Below are 13007 nucleotides of genomic sequence, written 5' to 3'. Positions count from 1 at the left end.
TTAAGGAACTAATGTCTATTGGTTCTGACTTGTGTGCGAAATTCTGTAATTTGCAGGTACTTGCAGCTTTTATTCTTTAAGTTCTTTTACTTGTTTCCTTTTTTCAGAGTATATTAACATTGTTCACTGCTTCTTTGATAGAATGCGCTATTGTTCAGTTCTGTCTTTAATGTAATTGGAGTATTTATTATCGAATTTGAGGAAATTATACATGCTCATGAGTTGAATGGTCCTTTTTCGTTTTCTTCTCACTTTTATTTGTGAGTTGAACATAAGGCTATAGGCATTTGATTTTCAGTTTTATCTTTTTCCAATTCGTTCATTTGTAGGCTTTGAGTTTGGTTCAGTATCCAGTGCTGTGTATACAACATATGCTAGATGTCACGCACAATTATCTTATTTAGTGCCAACATACTAAATATTGATTGTTATATTGTTTTTATTTTTCTTTTCTTTGCTTACACACTATGCTGTTTATGCTTTTATTGAATTTTCCTTTTTGTCCCATGGAGGCATACTTTAGTTCCTTATCCTGCTTTGTGAAAACTATATTTCAATTTCCAATAGTTAGTGTTATATGAATATATCTGTTCATCTCCATGTATATTATTTTTTAGAATTTAGAACTTTTTTCTCCCAAATGGCAAGATCTTCTGCGCATATTATTTCAGAAAATCCAATTATTTCCTATCTTAATTTGTCTCATAATAATTAATAGAAGAAATAAGGCATCTGATTGGTATTGAACCTTGTCAGTCTGAATTTTGTAAAAGCGGTGTCATCTAGGAATGCTAGTTGATATTCAAACTGTATATCCTTGCAAATACATGGACCAAGCATAGGCTTTTATAAGCTCTATCCTGGCCTAGAGCAACCCGTTCGTTATATTTTGCTGCTGCTGTGCTGACGGTGAATTTATCAACATTATTGTTTCTTTTTCTGCAAAAGTCGATATATACTTGTTTTTTTCAATATATTATTATATTCAATTGAATATTTTATATTCAAGAAACAATCTATCTTCTACTTGACTGTTGAATGGCATATGTCTAAATTGCTGATTTGCATGCTTTTGAGCTTTTACTTAATATAAGAAAGATGATATTGAGAATATAAGTTGAATGTACATTGTTGTCAATTTAAAATTTGCAAATAATTTCAATCTCTTATGAACAGTTGAACCTGTTGGTAATTTTCTTGATAATGCTGGCTCAAACTTTACCAACCACCATTTTTTGGTGGGTTGGGTTTCTTCAGATTGATGAGGATGCTATATGTTTAAAGATATTATACATAATATGTAGAAATATTATCTGCATCAGTAAGCAATCTATTTGCTTGAAAGTTCTATCGCCACTCTTGTTTTCCACATTAACTTGTTTTTGTTTTTTCTTTTTGGAATTTTGCTTTCTTTCTTTTGCTGCAGTACTTAGTTTTTGCAAGGACTCTGCTTATGAGGACAAAAGATGTGCTATTTGAAGGAAATTCTTCTTCAATAGATGGAGTAAGAAGTATCTCGTGGTGGTTGGCCAGAGCTTTATTCTTGCATCAGAAACTGTTGGATGAACGGTCATCTTTTCTTTTTGATCTGTTACAAGTTAATACACATGAAAGTTTGTCTTTTCTGGGCACCTTGGAGAAGATAAAAGATTATTGGTGTGCCATTGAAGATTATTCAACTATTTTGTCGATGCTACATTTAGAAGTGGGGATACTGGACCTTTATTATGGGCGTGTAGATACTTCCAAGTGAGTCATGATATTTATTATGTATTTAGTATTTCTTAATTCATGTATCCATTTCCATCATTTGAGATGCTATAAATTGTAGTTAAATGAAGAAGATGATGGTGAATGTCTCATCTGACATTTGAATGAGGGAATTTCCTAATATAGATCAGCATGGAAAGCAGTGATGATCTGTAACCTATGACTTTAGCTAAAACATCTGTACCCTTGTTTGACTCTTCAATGGAACTCAAGCAAACTCTAATACAATAATAAGAATTTCTTACGTATAAAGATACAAAAGTAAAAAAGCTGATTCTTTCTGAATGGTGTTCCTTTCTGCATTCTGAGGTGAGGACCTACAATTTTCTTTCAAGAACCACCAGCAGAGATTATGGGTGTGACTGTGTTTTGTGTGCTAAATAGCTAAGTATATTTGCCACATGGCTTAAGTTTTCAGAATTGCTATGTGTCACAGGTATACAAAGATCTCCTTGTTATGCTATATACCTGGAATCGACAAGTTTTTCTTTTTTTTATTAGAATAATTTTGCAATTTGCAATTAATATACTTTAAAAATTTTCTTTTCAGAGTGGTACAGATATCATATAATTTTTTGTTGGACAGATTTCCTTCTAAAAGATGAATTTATCCAAGTATATAAGCCTCATTGTAGACATATTTGTATCGAGGAACTTGTGTAATATGATATTCTAGAACTCCAGTAGAGTTGAAGCATGTGAAATTGGTGCAAATAAATAGTGATATGGTGGAGAAACAGTGAAACCGTTAAAGGAGCTTGTGTATCACTTTGTATTTCTATAATCAAAAGTATTAGCTTCTCTGACAGCATCATATTTTGTTGAATGGAACTCGCCCCCCCCCCCCCCCCCCCCTCTACTCTCACCTTGTTTGATGGCCCCCCCCCCCCCCCCCCCCTCCCTATAAGTTCTTGCACCCTTGCCTTTTTTGATGCCCCTTCACACATCTTAATTTCTCTTGTATATACTGAAATTCACAAACCTGTGGTAAGTGTCTTTCAACTGCTATCTCTGCTGTTCTCTTACCTAGTGATGCATTTTACGACGTAATTTATTTGCTTTTAGGTTTTTCATCTGACGAATGGTTGTGAAACATCACATATTTTACATGACTCGCATACTCACTTTCTTCAATGGTGAAAATGTTGTGTTTCAGGCAGCATTTTGAATCAGCGGCTGAGATTTCCAACTACAATTTTTTTGTAAGTGGGGCTCTTGGTTTTCGGACACTCCATCAGGTATATAATTTACTTGCATTACTGGAAAGTGGTCGGGAATCCTTGTCTCTCTGTGCATCCACTGATAATATTAATTATAGGTGGAACCAAAAGCTCAGCTCCGTCTTGTTGCTGGAGCAAATGATGGAGATACCTCTGCACCAGTAAGCCACAAGTCAAGCATTACTGATAATTATCCACTTCAGCAACCTTCTGAAGTGTATGAAGCATCTGATATATTGATGATCCCTAGATTCGTAGAAGATGAGGGACAGTCTGAAGGTGTTGAGCTGGGTGCTCAAAATAATGCTATTGCAGCCTCCCAATTGAATGCAGTCCACCAAGCAGTGATTCTGGCTCAATGTCTTTCTATCGAGAAAACTGCTCGTAATGATGAATTGCAGAGTATGCACCTGTTCTTTAAAGCTGTTTGAGATCCCAATTTATTCTGAAGTATTTGAAATTTTTTGTCCTAAGACACCAGGTCTAAGGTTCTTGATTAGCTGGATAATTCAACCTTCATTTTGCAGCGAGATTTATATAAAGGAAGAAAGTTTTTCATATCAGAGGATGTTAAGTATGCATGTATCAATTGGCATGTAAAAAAAAGTTCTTAAAACATAACAAACTCATGTTGAACCAGTTATTACACTGTACTTCAACCCTGGATGTCAATATCTTCTTAGTGAGCTCATGTCATCATAGTTGAAACTCTCCTCTAAGTTAGGTATTCATATTCCAGTGATGAAGCTCCAGTTGATCTCTAGGAGGTAGGTCAGAATGAATTGGGGTTTAAGAAGGGATTGAATATCTTTGCCTGGACTTTCGTTGTAGTTGTTGAAGACATTTCTTTGAGATATCCTTTCCAATATCCCATTTTATTTGTCAATGTATTAGTTTTAAAAATTGTCAAATAAAAGGATGCCGGGATTCCTTTTATGTCACTTATATGTGTCCCTGGATGTTTATGTCATACTTGTTTCTATATCCCCTTTAAACTACTTAGATGCTTAAGTTCAGGCAAGGTTCCTTAGTTCACTTTTGAAAATCTCTGGATAGTGACCCCGCTCATTTATGGATAGTTCATATCAGAAAGATATGGTTGAGATTGGTTGCTGATATGGCACGCTAGCTTTCTTTGGCGTGTATTTTTCACCTTTGTACATTAGGGCCTATTTTAGGTTCGTGGCAGTTATAAATCACTTAAAGAAGCAAAAAGGAGAGAAATAATACTCTAATGTTGTGGTTCCTTTATAGTATGACAGAGATGATGGATGTGAAAAAGACAAAGCTTTGAGTCATGATAGCTATCAGAGCTGGCCGTCTTTGAACTACTAAAATGATTAAGGTCGATTCTCTGTGCTTGTGATTTTATTTTTGATCAATCAATATCAATAATAGATCATTACTAATATGAGGTAGGAGGGATGTGAGGACCCATAATTTTTTTTGTTATAGTTGCAATCAGATCTATGCTGATACTGAAATTGGAGTAGAACCAATATTGTTACGATCTTTTAGTTACAAGTTGCAGAAACTCGTGATCAGAAATAACAAGAATGTTCGTGGTAGAAAATTAGAAATGAGCTCAAGAGAACCTAAATAGAGATGATAGCACCTGATGACTTAAATACCAGAAGGCTATCTTGAAGTATGTTAATAAGGTTTAACATCTGGGATAAAGAAACTAGCAAGCTAACCCATAAGTTAAATAGAATGATATGATGCTACTGTTGAATTGTTTGTCACACTTTTGAGCATGTTTGATTCATTACAACATTTATTTTTACCTGGAATCCTCACTCATACTATTTCTTTTTTTCGTTTTTCTTTTCAGAGTGGGAAATGGCTCCATATATAGAGGCTATTGATTCTCAGGATGCATCACCATTCATTGTAAGCAACAATACATCTTTATGATACTACGTAAGGCTCGTTACGATAAAGATGATCGCTTTACCAATGTGAAATTGTTTCTCTTTCATTGATGTTTGATATGTCTCCACATCTGAAAGTCATATAAACGTAGGGTTTATGAATTTAATCTGTATGGTGAGTTTCAAAAGTCCGCATCATTAAAGAGACTGAATATCAATTTTTTGGTTATCACCTTCCGAATTCATGAACTTGACATGATTCCTATGTTGAGCTTTTATGTTAGTGTACTCCATGTCCTAATGGATATGTGTCGCTGACACGCTATTCACACTTAATCCTCCTGGGTCAATGTCTGAATTGTCATGAACTAAGCAGAAAATTGGTCATGCCTGTGATATACGGAGAAACTCAGTGTGATTCTTTTGCATCCAATTACAGATTAATTTTTTATGTCAAATATGAACTTTATAAAGAAAAAAATAGATTCCAAGGAGGGATGGAAGTCTGCGCAGAAACTACACTAATTCCATAAAAACTGCTTGCAAATTCCTTTTGAGGTCTGCCACAATTAGACCCCTTAACAAACTTAGAATCTCGTACCAAAAAGAGGCAAAGAGTATGATCTTTTACCAAATCTAGCTAGCAGTCAAGTAGTGGTTCCTGAAGCTACAGGCATTCTTTTCGACCTGAACTGCACCAAGCTAAATGGAAAATAATTGCTTCTGCAAAATATCATAGTCTGTTTGCAGTTTGCTTCCTCAGAGACTTCTTAGATCTTTATCAGAGGTGAAACTTCTTTGTGTTTGCTCAAACTTTTTAATCAAGGTGAATTGAAGATTTATCGTTCTTGTTTATTAACTCACATTTGTTTTCTGGTTCTTGTTTGGTTTTTGAAGATATGAGGCAATACAATATAGTTAGAGAAAAATAAAATTTACCATTAATATTGTCCTTTAGGTTCTTTCTTACTATTCATCACCATTCATTAAGTTTTTGTTTTTCTTGTAGATTTAATTTGGTATATTGAATATTTATTGATGTGTAATCTTTGAACCATGCAACAAGTACGTCACAAGTTTTATGCATTATATATATGATTACGGACTACTAATCATTTAAACAGTATAGTTTTATTCTAATTCTTTACTAACATAAATACTTCTAACTATTTTTTACTTGGAAACAAATTTACTTTTAAACTGTATAAACCGCCCGAAACTGCCGAAAACTGCACCCTTGTTTTTGGTTTCATGAAGGGGATTTTCAATTTGTTATTTTGTGAAAACACATATGGCAATACGATTTGAGATTGTCTAATAAAACCAAAACCGCACCATGATCATCACCTCTAGCAAAAAGGCAGCCTTGGATTTTATCATTATATGGATTGTTGTTGTTTGTTATTTTTTAGTACAAGGTTATCTAATTAGAAAATTTCTGCTACTCATATTTCTTTGATGATCATTTATCTGGTTATTTTGCTTTCTATATGCATATTGTTTGCATTGTGCTTTAAAGCGCCTGTTGAAGAACAAAGGCATCATAATGTTTGCCTAGTTATCTAGTTTTCCTGTTTCTCTGTTTCTTTCCATCACTTAGATTCCTGGGACTAGTATTCTTTCGTTATTATCACCTGTGCTGAGCTTTCTATTATTAATTGGCTTTTCCTCTGCTTGATCACAATCTGACCATTTTATTTTTGTAGCTTCGATGTTTTTGCAATATATTACGTATCAGGTGGGAGTTGAGTCGTACAAAAACAAAGCAACGTGCATTATTGATGATGGATAAGCTGGTAAATTCCTTTTGTCATTGTTTGTTGTTGATGTTATAGTCTTGCTCTATGTTATTACAGGCCCTGGCTTCCTATGTGCATTTTCTTCTATAGCCAATATGCAGTACAGTATTTTCTGTTTTCAATTTAATTGGGTTTGTGCAATGGAGAGTCATTCTTTATGTTTCAAGATATGAGATTTCAGTCTCCTCTCATTTATGATGGTTGAACATTTGAAATATTTTTACTTCATCCTTTTATATTAGGAAATATCTATTTTCTTGGTCTCCCATTTTTGTTTCGTTAGAAGAGTATGATAAACGATCTTTGTACCTGTGAATCGTATTTGTTATGCTATTGATCATTAGGTGAAAATTTTCACTTTTCCTCTTCTGATTTCCCATAGTATGGTGTTACAGTTTTGTGGGATTCACTATTGATTTTTACTCTGGTTCCCTCTCTATTGAACTCAAGAGCTGGAAATGAAGATGGTATTGCTGGTAGTATCAAACAGTTTAAGTGTGTAGGAACTTAATTATAATTTGTTGAAAAGGGAAACTGGTACCAGAAACAAAATTTTCAGAACCAAGAGTGGTAAGGGAAGTATTCTCTCATTTATTTCGTTCCAAACTAATATTGATATATGTATATATATTCATTGTGGTAGTTCTTACATTACAATGTGCTTGATTTGATTATTCATGGGATATTGGAGAAAATCTTGAAAATGGACAACTGATAAAGCAGTCATGGAAAGCATAATGTTTGATCACATTAGGCAGTAATGTACTGTAGTTGATTCCACAAATATCCCATCAATTGAGGACCCCATTCATTTAAGCTTGGATGGCTCTTTTGACACTTTAAGATGATCCTATGAATTTTAATGGTTGAAATCTTACACCAATGAGTTAAATACTGACAAGGAAAGAAGCTTTGTTAAGTGTAACAATTTTAATTGAATTTTCATATGATACACATGCTTATTTGAAATAGCCTCATATTAGTAAACAGTCGTCCAATTTCTGTAGATTGTTTGAATTTAAAATGTCAAGAGCTCATTTATGATGGATGAAATTTTAGAGAGATGCTGAATAATTTGGCCAAATAGTCGATGTCGTATGCAAAGTTTCAAAATAATTTTGTAGTAGTCAACCATAAACCAACTTATTTTTTCTGTTGTGAGTGTTTTAAGAGATCGAAGTTCTCTTTCTTTTATGCATTTATTTCAGAAGCTGTAAACTTAATCTCTTCTACTAGCTAAGCTCACCAGCCTGATCTTAGCAATTTTGTTACAATCAAAATTTTCTCTTTCCTTCTTGTTGAACTTGTACCTATCGAGTTGATCTTACCATAATTGGGTTGTAGAGTATACAGTGTGGGACTCTGTGTTTTCTTTTATTTGTTTGCTCGGTGCTATATCAAAATTCTTCTTTCCCAAATTTGTTGCTCCTGTTTCCTCTTCGAAATCCCAAATTGGACTCCATTTCCTAAAATGAAACTTTATCCAAAATTTAACCTCACAAGGTGATGTGATATCACTAATTCTCAGCTACTGATTTTTTAGTGCGAATATTGTGAAAGGTATTTGAAACTTTTCCTTTTCAAGTCTTGTCTTCCTGTGTTGTGGCGGAAAAGTAACTTGTATATAAACATTGCTGGAGCCTGACTAATGGTGCTTGCTATATGGAAGTTTCAAGAGATGATATGACCATGTAATTTGCCTAATCAGTGGATTTGTCTATTGTAGTAGGGTAGTAGCTTTGCACCTTCCTTGCACAATTGGTGAAATTATTGTTAATATCTCTATTTTATATTGTCGTTGCCTGTAGCTAGCATGTAAATTTGTTGATATGTTTGTAAATATCTCCGGTTTGGAAGATCATTGCCTGCAATTAGCATGTGTGTTTACAAACTTTGCATAATCTTGCAACAGGTTGAAGCTGTGTACAATAATTCTCCTGGAGTTGCTCAAAGATTGTATTATTGCTTTGGAGTTAACATGCCTTCTATTCCTGCACTGCGTAGGTAGGCTATGTTGTTTATTGGTTCTGATACTTTCCGCTTAGTTGGAAGAAAAGGATAAGTCCATTTGGCTATACATTGCATTATGTGCATATTATTAGATACAGTTCATTTCCTTACATGACCGGCATCCAACTCTTTACCCAGGGAGTATGGTGATCTTTTAGTGAGTTGTGGCTTGGTTGGGGAAGCTATGAAAATTTATGAGGATCTTGAGCTATGGGATAATCTGATATATTGTTATCAGTTAGTGGATAAGAAAGCAGCGGCTGTTGAACTCATCAAGAAACGACTGTCTGAGAAGCCTTATGACTCAAGGTTATGGTGTTCCCTTGGTGATGTTACAAACGATGATGCTTCCTATGAGAAAGGCCTTGAAGTTTCAGGAAATAGGTCTGTCCGAGCACTTCGGTCTCTTGCTCGTTCGGCCTACAACCGAGGAGAGTATGAGAAGTCGAAACTCTTATGGGAATCAGCAATGGCTTTGAATTCCATGCATCCAGATGGCTGGTTTGCTCTTGGTGCTGCTGCCTTAAAATCTAGGGATGTTGATAAGGCACTGGATGCTTTCACACGAGCTGTTCAACTTGATCCTGAAAATGGAGAGGCTTGGAATAATATTGCTTGTTTGCATATGATTAAAAAGAGAAGCAAGGAGGCCTTCATTGCATTTAAGGAGGCGCTAAAACAGAAGCGAGACAGCTGGCAAATGTGGGAGAATTATAGCCATGTTGCTGCAGATATTGGGAACTTTACCCAGGCAATGGAAGCTGTACAAAAGGTGCTGGACATGACTAAAAAGAAGAGAATTGACTCCGAGTTGTTAGAAAGAATCATGCTTGAAATTGAGGGTCGAGTTTCAGTTGGTCTTTCTCAATCTCATGTCTCAAACGATAATATCAACCATGCCAACTCTTCTAATTTTGAGTCAAATGTAGCTGATGCCAATGGAGCAAAGAGTTTGGAGGTCGACTCTGCAAGTAGACGGGAAACGGAGCATCTGATTGAACTGCTTGGAAAAATCTTAAGACAGATTGTTCAAAGTGGTGGTAGTGCTGACACATGGGGACTTTATGCAAGGTGGCACAGGCTGAAAGGGGATCTTACAATGTGCTCAGAGGCCCTACTGAAGCAAGTTAGATCGTACCAAGGATCTGACTTATGGAAGGACCGAGACCGGTTTGTGAAGTTTGCACATGCTTCCTTGGAACTTTGTAGGGTTTATCAAGAACTTGCATTGCGTGGCTCCAGTCGTAGAGAACTATTTGCTGCTGAGATGCATTTGAAAAGTACAATTAAACAGGCTGTAAATTTTTCTAACATTGAAGAATATAGAGATCTTGTAGATTGTCTTGAAGATGTGCAAGCAGCACTGAGATCTAGCTCATTACCTGGTGCGTGAAGCTTCTGTCCGGTCTCTGACTGTCACTGAAAAGCAAAAATATGGAAGCTGAATCGATTTAAATAAGATTCTAGATTGCACATGGACAAGTACTCAGAAGCATGCATACAGAAAATTGATACAGAACCTGGAGCTTGTGACCAGGCTCAGGACCATCTCGGGTATGTAGCTAAAAGGTGTTTATGTTTTTGCAAGTTATCTTTACAATAAGGGTAAATTACATGCGCTCCCTTGACGTTTTGGTATAATTACAAATACCCCCTTGTTATATGAGAAATTACCAGTACCATTATGATGTTTGATTAAAGTATGTAATATTTGGATGGACGCTTGGAAAACGTCCACTTTGCCTTGGAGGTGGTATTTTTTTTTAAAAAAAATTGAAAATTTGTAAAAATAAAGCTGACGAGGTGAAATTCGTTCTTCCCCTTCTAATCCATAAAAAAATTAGAAACTTTTATAAAATAAGAAAAATTATTTCATAGTCCACAAGGGCATTTTAGCCAAACAGATCGACTAATAGAGACTAACGGAATAGATTAGTTGTTGGACGGCTCTTCAAATTTGGGGTATTGGTTACAAGGGGGTATTTGCAAGTATGCGAAACCTCATGGAGCTCCTTCTAATTTACCTTTAAAATAATTGAATTCAAAACCAAGTACTATATTATATGAATATGGTCTGCTTATGCATGCTATGAAAATGCCTAATTTAAAACATTATTAATATATTACACTTGGTCGATCCCCAAAAATCCTTGTCGAAAGCTGCAATGACCATATTTGTCAGCATTATCATTGTTACTAGATATACTTATTGCAGCACTGATGCTTACCCTTTTGGTAATGTTACTGTTGTGTATGAGTTCTTGCTGTTTTTCCTGTTATACATTTGGTTTTTAAGTTGGCTGTAGTAAAGCTGAAAACATTTCTGTTTTTCCATCATTAATAAAACTGCTGTATTTGAAGTTCAGAGTATAAATGGTAATATTATGACGGTTAGAGGATGTTTAGCTAAATTTATTTAAAATACCTTATAAACTCGTAAGCTCATGCATGTTATGAGATGTTACATCATATTTTAAAAATTACCTCTTGAAATGTTTGTGAAAAATAAGGTTGTGAAACTTGTAAGATGGCAATTTTGTAATTAGTATGACCAAAATTGGGGGAGTTAAAATTTTGACAAAACTTGGGACGTCTTACTTTTTCAAAAGGATCTTATAAACAATTAACATTTTATTTTTGAAGCTTAAAAACTCAATTCTCTAAAAAAGTGCACTAAACCTTTTAAATATATTGTATGAGTTTTCAAACATCTTGTAATACGTTACAAGCTCATTCAAACACCTTAGAAATAATTTCTGAGCATTATATTAGGATGAAAAAAGTACTTCTGCCCTGGTAATCTGAAATAGAAATTGTCATGATTGTTTCCTGGAGAAGTTTTATTTACTGGCAAGCGGAGTAATTGAGAAAAAAAAAATTTGAGTGAGTTGTTTCTCAACAATTCAAACATGATTCTTGTATCTCTGGTGCATCTTCCTCTGTTCTCATTGCCTTGCAAATAATTTTGATATGTGAAAGCCTGATCACCAGGAGTAGTTATTTTTCTGGAACTTGCTTGACATTTCATTTGTAATTGTTTTATATTGAACAATCATTTACTGCAATATCATTTTTTAATTTTATCTCACTGATCAATGCAGTCGAAAGACCTTCGCAATGTGAAGATGGTGAACTGCTTACGGACTTCGTTTGCAAACTGGTACTTATATGCTCTGAGCAATGATTGAAAAGAGTTCATGCCTGAATCATGAGATACATAAGCTATTCTAAAGATCAGCATTAGGATCTCTCAGGTTGCTGATATTCTGAATGTTTCTAGGACTGCTTTTGTCGCCTGTGTGTTTATTTCTAAAGGCCTAACAATTTATGTTGTATCGATTATATGTTTATTTCCAAAGTGTTGTTCATTTGGACGAAGCTGTATTATTTGTATATCCCAGAATGAGTTTTTCCTTGATTTAGGTACTTCTTTTCCTTTGAATATGTTTCCACTCGGGTTTCTCCTTCATTCCAATTGGCATCCATATTTGAATAATCCATAATTAAGATGGGAGTTAGATTTTCAGTTGGTCTAGATATCTTTGTTTTGTAGAAAGAGAATATGTCTATCTATTCCATTCTAATTATTGTAATTAATCCTTTCCTTTAAAATTAAATTGCTCTCTAAAATTTTTTTACTTTATTTTCTTTAATACTCTTTTTTGGTATTGATTATTTTTTGCTCTTTGAAGATAGGGAGAGAATGTTGAAGATAAGTAGGATTGTTCTACAGAAATTGAATTATGTTTTGGAAGAGAGAAGAAATAAGTTGAGGGTTAGTTTGAGACAATTTTGAGCCTTTTGTTCTTGCCTTATTGCCTCCAACCAATTCTGATCTTTGCTAGCTTGGAGATAACTTTTAGGCTCCTGCAAAGTGGACAATTGGGCAACAAACTGGATATGTGCAGCAATAAATGATGTAGACACACAATATGCAGCAGAGGGTACACAATTACAGTCATAGATAGAGAGCCAAAAAGGCTTGGAGAGACCCTTTGAGAACGATGTAAAGAAACAGGTAATATAGAAAGGTCTCGAGGTAAAGAGACAGGAAGATTGGGAGTTTCAAGCTTAGAGGTTGAGGCTGGAGATGAAGAGCAAGGTACAGAAGTTGGAGTAGGAACAACAGGGACATTTAAGTCAAAAATAGGGAGAGGCAAGGAGATGGTTGCAGAGTCAGAAGGAGATGATTGGAAAGGAAAAGAATTTTCATGGAAAACTACATCTCTGATGGTGAACATAACATGTGTATCACAATCATATACTTTGTAGGTTTTCTTAGGCTGACTGTATCGAAAGACAACACATTTAGTGGCTCATTTGTCAAACTTAAG

General features: G+C 34.8%; 1 protein-coding gene across 1 annotated transcript in view; it reads left to right on the top strand.

Moving 5' to 3' along the window:
- Nucleotides 1-12115, top strand: part of LOC105158678 (tetratricopeptide repeat protein 27 homolog) — a gene marked incomplete in the record, with an annotated part of 14150 nt that extends 2035 nt beyond the window's left edge. Inside the window, 8 exon segments of the mRNA XM_020692672.1 lie at nucleotides 1427-1749; nucleotides 2927-3008; nucleotides 3089-3392; nucleotides 4825-4883; nucleotides 6571-6660; nucleotides 8576-8667; nucleotides 8812-10227; nucleotides 11775-12115. Coding sequence (XP_020548331.1) covers nucleotides 1427-1749; nucleotides 2927-3008; nucleotides 3089-3392; nucleotides 4825-4883; nucleotides 6571-6660; nucleotides 8576-8667; nucleotides 8812-10066 — 2205 coding nt within the window.

Source organism: Sesamum indicum, linkage group LG3, assembly GCF_000512975.1.
Source record: "Sesamum indicum cultivar Zhongzhi No. 13 linkage group LG3, S_indicum_v1.0, whole genome shotgun sequence".
NCBI lineage: Eukaryota > Viridiplantae > Streptophyta > Magnoliopsida > Lamiales > Pedaliaceae > Sesamum > Sesamum indicum.
The sequence above is the reverse complement of the archived record's forward strand: the minus strand, read 5'-3'. Positions and strand labels throughout refer to the sequence as shown.